Here is a 7,530-nt window from a genome sequence, read left to right as displayed (position 1 = left end):
AGACTCTTGTGCCACAGCTTTGCAAGGAAAAAGAAGAAAAGAAGAAGCCTTGGACGTTTATGCATTCAAGTTGGAGTGTTGGAACGTTTTTAGGTGTAATCTATCTTCTGTTTTCAATGTTTAATTCAATTTTCCTTTGCTTTGTTGTGAACATGAGAGGCTAAACGTGTTTTAGCTAGGGGAGGCTTTGAAGCCATGATTATATTTATGATATAAATTGATTAAGTCCAGTTGTGATTTCATAAATTGTGAATGCAATTTACTTAACCGTTTGATGGATAACTTATTCTTGTATGTTGATTAGGGAGGCCTACTTAATTTGCATGCTTGAATTTGGTGCTAGAATATAAGGGAGTTTCACATAATCGTCACAAACTTATATTCACAAGTAGTTAAGGTTGTTTTCACAATCATGTTATGTAAATTCCTAGCATGAGTATCATGATGTCATAGTTACAAGTGCTTTGTCAATACTGATGATTTTCATTGAACGTAATGAACTTTGATTGTATCTCTATTGGATGGACAACGCATCAGTAACCAAATTATTCTTCCTAAGTTCCCTACTTGAACTGCATAATAGAGACACAAGCAAAGATCATTAAGTTTCGTGAAAATCATAAGCATTGACAAGGCATTCGTAACTATGACATCATGATACTCATGTCAGGAATTTAACTTAACATGATTGTGCCGAGCAACCTTTACTACTTATGAATATAAATTTGTAACGATTATGTGAAACTCCCTTATATTCTAGCATCAAATTCAAGCATGCAAACTAAGTAGGCCTCCTTAATCAACATACAAGAATAAGTTCTTAATCAAACGGTTAAGTAAATTGCATTCACAATTTATGAAATCATAACTGGAATTAATCAATTCATATCGCAAATTTAATCATGGCTTCAAAGTCTCCCCTAGCTAAAACAAGTTTAGCCTCTCATGTTCATAGCAAAACAAAGAAAACTTAAATTGAACATTGAAAACAACAGATAGATTACACCTAAAAATGTTCCAACAATCCAACTTGAATGCAAAAACATCCAAGGCTGCTTCTCCTCTCCTTCTTCCTTGCTATGCTGCGGCACAAAGGTTTTAGGGTGTGAAAAGTGGGTTGTAGTGTATTAGGGTGAAGGATAGATGAATGACAGGGAGATATGGTAGAAGAAGAAGTGCGGAATGGTGTATGGAAGGTGATGAGGGTTGCGAGATGATGTCTTCAAGGATGAATGATGGCTAGTTGTGTATGTGAGTGAATAGATGTGTGTATGGGTGCGGCAAAGGGTATCTATTTGAGGGAGAGGATCTTAACTTTAATTAAATGGTTTAGGAAAGAATTGGACCCCAAATCCTCAAGGAAAAGGAGAATTAAAGTCAGAATCCCAAGGGAAAAGGGATAGGAAACTTGCGGCAAAGAAGAATAGGAAAGGGAATGTGGTTTCCCTTGCACGAGAAGGAAGGAAAAAGGGTAAGGTGGGTGCGGCATCCCCCTTTGGTTGGGATTAAGGCTTCTAGAACTTGTTTTGAAGTGTCCTAAATTAATTAGGTACCCTCTTTGGCAGCTGGAACTTATGTAGGAAAGATTTAGGGAAACAAAGTCAAAATAAGGAAGTCTGACTCATGTTTCCTTCTTTGTGGCTGATTTCTTTACTTCCAAATCTTGAATTAATTTCTTCCATCTCTTTAGTAGATTCCTAGGCTCCTTTGGTCTTCAATTTCGTCCATCCACCTTGCTCCAAGCATATGCTATCCATTCCAAACCTGAAACTGCTCCAAAATGCACCAAAATGCACTTTCTTGCTACTTTAGCCATTTGGACCTACAAACACACGAAATTAACTCAAAATACTAAAATAACTATGAACTAACAACATAAATGTAAGAAAACAAGCTAACTAAGTTGCCTAAATATGCTCCTATCACTTATCTTATCTTATACGTATCCTAATCTTTTGCTAGGTTAATTCCAGCTGCAAAGAGGACTCATTTTCACATTAAATCACCTAAATATCAGGTTCTAGAAGCCCTATTTTCGTACCCTAAGTTTATGCCACATGTAACCCTTCTAGAAGTTCTAGAATCTGCCACAAGGACCATTCCTTGTCCTCCTTGGAATCTGATTGAAAGTGTCCTTGTTCTTTGGTGATTTGGAGTCCTAATTCCTCTACTTTTTAGCCCAATTTCGTGCCTTCCCTTCACCCTATAAATACATGATGCCGCAACACTCATAAACCACCACCCTTTACAACAATTTCACACCACACCATCCACCACACCTGGAGTCATGCTTGCCATTCAAAACGTTGGATTGTTGGAGCGTTTCTAGGTGTATTCTATTCTTTGTTTTCAATGTTCAATTTAAGTTATCTTTGTTTAATTCCAAACATGAGGAGCTAAACTTGTTTTAGCTAGAGATGGATTCAAAGCCATGAACATATATGTGATATGAATTGATTTCCTCTAGTTATTGTTTCATAAATCATGAATGCGATTTACTTATTTGTTTGATTGATAACTTATTTTTGTATGTTGATGAAGGAGGCCTACTTAGTTTGCATGCATGAATTTGATGCTAGAATATAAGGGAGTTTCAAGTAATAGTTATTCACTTATATTCACAAGTAGTGGAGGTTGCTAGTCACAATCGTGTTAAGTGAATCCTTGGCAGGAATCTCATGCATTTCATAGTGATGAATGCCTTGTCAATGCTTATGATTTACATAGAACTTAATGACTTTTGATATGTATCTTTGTCATGCATTTCATATAGGGAACTTAAGAAAGATAATTTGGTTGTAATGCGTATTCATTCAATTCAATGAAATAAGGAAAATCTGATGGTTGGTTGTGCGATGCAATTAACTTGGGGCATTGTCATTCATGGTTTAAAGGAATAATGACTGGAAATCGATTTGTATGCATATGTGTCATGTGTGGAGATGAACCCTCTAGCTAGCCATTCACCCATATTTCACCCAATTTCGTCCAAATTGTTTAGAGTCTTTAAATCTGTTTGTTTTTACTTTAATTTCGTCCAAATCAATCTCCCCTTTAATTAAGTGTGTTAGATTAGTTAGAAACACGTTCAAATCTGTCCAATTTAGTGTTTTGAGTCTTACTAGTCTAAAATTCGTCCAAATAACTTCTTAGAGTCTGTTTCGAGTCAATTTAACTTAGTTTGTGTGTTTTGAGTCTATTTAGCTTGTTTTGAGTTGTTAGAGTCTAGTTTTCTCTTTTTGAGTCTAGTTTAGTGTTTTAGAGTTTAATTTGAGTAGATTAGCATCCCTTTTAATCCCCTGCCTAAAACGATCCCTACTTTCATATACTACAATCATAGGGTTTTAATTTGAGTGTTAGAATATTTCACATCAGTAAGGGATATGCGGCAGTACCTAGGGAGAGAGGGAAAGTGACTTCCTTGCACGGCAAGGAAAGGGAAAGAAGGGAAAGGTGCAACATCCCTCTTTGACTGAGATTAGGGCTTCTAGAACTTATATTTAAGTGTCCTAAATTAATTAGGAACCCCCCCAACAGCTGGAATTTAAGTAGGAAAAGATTAGGATTGACTAAGTCAAAATAAGGAAGCTTGACTCATGTTTCCTTCTTTGTAGCTGATTCCTTTTCTTCCAAGTCTTGAATTAATTTCTTCCATCTCTTTAGCATATTCCTAACCTTTCTTGAACTTCAGTTTCGTCCATCCACCTTGCTCCATGCATGTGCTATTCATTCCATGCAGAAAACTACTCCAAAATGCACCAAAATGCACTTTCTTGCCACTTTAGCCCTTTAGACCTACAAACACACGAAAATAACTTAAAATACTAAAATAACTAGGAACTAACAACATAAATGCAAGAAAACAAGCTAACTAAGTCGCATAAATATGCTCCTATCAACCAACACCATCATCACTGTTACCGATTCACCTCTATAAATGGGTCTTAATGGGTATCCATTAACAACCCAATGAATTGATTTGCCACCTCTAACAGCAACTATGTCTTACTAGCCAATTTGGAGAAAAAGGTTCTCGTTGACAATGGGGTGGTGCATCCCAACAAGGTACCCTTTGTTGGGTCAGGGCCAATGCCACTCAATTCGACAACTTTGATATTGATGAGAAGGCTAGATGTGGCTCGAAAATTGTGGCTACGGACGTTGAGCTATCAAAGAGGATGAAGTTTGAGACAAATGATATTGTGAAAATTAAGAGAGAAGATTGGAGAATATGACTGCATATTTTTGGCAGCTTTGGTGAGGGTGAATAAGAATATAAGGTAAAGATTCTTAAGCATATTAGGAATTATATGAAAGATGGAAGCGTTTTGTTTGTGAGGAGTGCCAAAAGAGCTAGAGCATTTTTGTACCCAGTTGTTGAGGACCATGACTTGCCTGCTTTGAGCTTCTTACAATCTTCCATCCAAATCTCCGTTGTTCTCGTGCACAAGCCTATCGATCGTCTACGGTAATTGTTTCTATTTTTTCTTTTTATTGTTAAGCTTATATGTATGATGTATCTCTAAAGTGTGATGGTTTTGTTTTTTTTCATATTTGTCAATAAATTGAGTGTATACTTCCTCTTGTTCTATTGGTTTCTGCAACTAAGGGCGTGGTATCATATAAATGAGAAACGAGTGATTTTGGTATACATTACAAGTTCATCCTCAATAACTATTATATTCATATGTTGTTATTGCACCTTACAAAATCTATTGCTATCGATAAAATATGACCATTGACAAACAATAATAACAAAGAAAAAATACCCATCAAAACACATTAACAAAACAAATCAACCCAACAAGAACACAAGATTCTTACAAGGCTTGACAGTTTGCGCCTACATCCTCATAGTCATACAAGAAGAATCAAAATCTTCAAAAATAAAACAATGTTCAAAGAAAAACAAAAAGAAGGAAAACACACTGCCTATAACATTTTAAGAGAAATCGTGCGTTTATGTTTTATTGGGACCAAATCAAATCAGAGGTAGACACACTTCCTAGGCAGAAACCAAATGAATCGCTATATATGGGCTGAGTTGTCACCACTCTAGGGAAAATTGGTAAGATAGCACTCTGGAGCAATACCTTGACGGAATCGCTTTGTGTCTGTGCAATAATTGTAAATCATATAATTCTTTTGCACCCATTGAATCCTCCCTTGATCCGCATAATTAAGCGTCTTCCAGTACCATGCTCCTTTATTGGAGTTTGACTCGCAAGAAGAAGTACCATAAGACCATATGCAAGCATCGGCATTGAAGTTCGTGTAGGAGGCAGTGAAGGGCGATTGGCTCCAATCGATTTTTACAAGTCCACCTCTTGTGGCCCAGTTATCAGCATTCCAGAGACTGGAGTATAACCTCATAGCCTGGTTTTTGGGGAATGGAATACCGTACGACTCCTGGTTCTTGAACTGTCGAATTGGGAGGTCATCAACCAAGAATCTACATATACACACACGAGTATTTTAGCACATAATTATAACAGGGCCCAATTAATTATTGATAAGATAGTCGATCAAGAATAATGCTGGAGATATCATATATGATTACTGACATCAGTTGATCATAATAATTATTGCACAGACACCTGGTAACATGTACTTAACAGTTTGATCATAATAATTTTTCTTTCAATAAATTAAAAAGTTTTCACTCGAAAAAAAATGTTGTACAATCTACTAGTCTATTATACATATTATAATCTCTTTTTCATTGGAGAGTGTTATGAAAAATTGCATCAGTAAAATATGATTAGAAAATTGAAAATAAATATAAAGGAGGAAAATTTGGACAATAATTGATGATAATTAATTATAGATGTTTACTTACACAATATTTTGGGGATTCCAGAGTATAGAATAGGTGTGGAAATCAGCAGTGGGGTCAAACCAAAGATAGAATTGCTGTTCTCTGTTACCCTTGCCTTGGCAGAACACGTTAGTATGAAGAATGTAAGGCTTACCAGTAACGTTTCCCAAGAACTCAAAGTCTATCTCATCATGAGATGACCCAGTTGATGATAACTGAAACATATAATTACATCAGAATTTAATACATAAACTCTTGCATTATATGTATATATACATCGGGGTTAGGATTGGAGTATACTCATTTTTAACACACATTTTGACATACTTTGTAGGCTCACTCCTTAATGTATTTCAATAATCCAATCGTTCATTTTGTAAGTTTTTCTTGAAAGATCAAGTCTACCAAAAGTTACCCAAATCCGAAACCATATGATTACTGGATTAAATGGTAATTATTTTAGTGTTTCATTGCAGAAAAATATCTTAACAGTTTTGGGTTAATTTATCTATTTTTTTTAGCAAGGGATAATGTATGAATGATGAATTCAAACATACACGGTTCAAAAAAAAAAAAAAAAAAAAAAAACACTAAAATGACTATTATTTAATCCAACGTCATAAGATTTTTTTGATTTGAGTAATTTGTGGTAGGCATAATCTTTAAGGGAATGTCTAAAATATAGACGGTTGAATCGTTGAAATGCATTACAATGTTGGCCCCACAAAATGTGTGTCAAAAATGGGTTAAGATCAAGAGATATCTATTTTTGACACACATTTTGACACCCATTTTGCAGAACCACTGAGTAATACATGTGTGTGTGTGTGTGTAATCTTAAATTTGAAAGTTATTTAGAAAAGACTAGGATTACTTTTGGAAAGAAGCACTTTTTTCTCCCGTAAAATCACTTAAATGTCGCTTTAAGTGATTTAATGGAAAACACCTCTCATTTGTTTCCCATAAAATTACTTGTATATAATATTTAACTCTCAGGAAACTTACATAGAATGTAGTGACAGTGCCAGCAGAGTTTCCAGGTACAAGCTTGATCTGTATATCAATCTTTGCATATAGATATTCATTGTATGACTCAAAAGCTGAGCCACTGACATTGTCGAGAGAGAGAGTAAGGAGGTCTCCATTGTTAAGCATTTTTGCATGATAATCCCCTCCCCATGTTATGTAGAAATCTTGGTAAAACTTGTCAGCAAAGGCAACCATGGAAGTGCTGATCATGAAAACAAAACCCAACAACACTGCTGAAACATTGGAAGAAGAATAAGCAGAAACCATTGCTTGAATTTTAATGGTTAATATTGCTAAATATGAACAAAAAGAGAAACTTAAGGAAATGGTTATGGAAGACAGCTTATTTATAAGCGCGAAGATGAGCAACAATTAATATTATGGAACTTGTTCGTGGCTTGCATTTTATTCAAACACAGATGATCAAAAGTTGTCATTCATTGGTCGTCTATTATTTAAACATATACTCGCAAACCAAGTCAAAAGGGAAACAATCTAAAACAACAAAAATACTGTTTGACTTGATTTAGAGGCTTGAACGTGGTGGCCACCCAGTTTATAGAGAAGCACCAACCACCATTTAACCAATTGTTCCACACTTGTTTAACGAACCATTGGTTTACAAGTGCATTGACCTTGCTAGTGCTTTGCTCGTCTTGAATTTGAGGGTTTATGCAATTTAT

The 7,530-nt window shown here is 35.4% G+C and overlaps 1 protein-coding gene across 1 annotated transcript; it reads right to left on the bottom strand.

Moving 5' to 3' along the window:
• Nucleotides 1-5,055: 5,055 nt before the first annotated feature.
• Nucleotides 5,056-7,114, bottom strand: LOC137732486 (xyloglucan endotransglucosylase protein 7-like). Its single transcript, XM_068471801.1, has 3 exons — nt 6,824-7,114; nt 5,840-6,033; nt 5,056-5,452 (listed from the first exon to the last, which is right to left on the bottom strand). The coding sequence occupies exons 1-3, from the start codon at nt 7,112-7,114 to the stop codon at nt 5,056-5,058; spliced, it is 882 nt and encodes a 293-aa protein (XP_068327902.1).
• Nucleotides 7,115-7,530: the final 416 nt, after the last annotated feature.

Source organism: Pyrus communis, chromosome 4 (genome assembly GCF_963583255.1).
Source record: "Pyrus communis chromosome 4, drPyrComm1.1, whole genome shotgun sequence".
NCBI classification, from domain to species: Eukaryota; Viridiplantae; Streptophyta; class Magnoliopsida; order Rosales; family Rosaceae; genus Pyrus; species Pyrus communis.
Note: the sequence above shows the minus strand (reverse complement) of the source record. Positions and strands in the feature narration are given on the sequence as shown.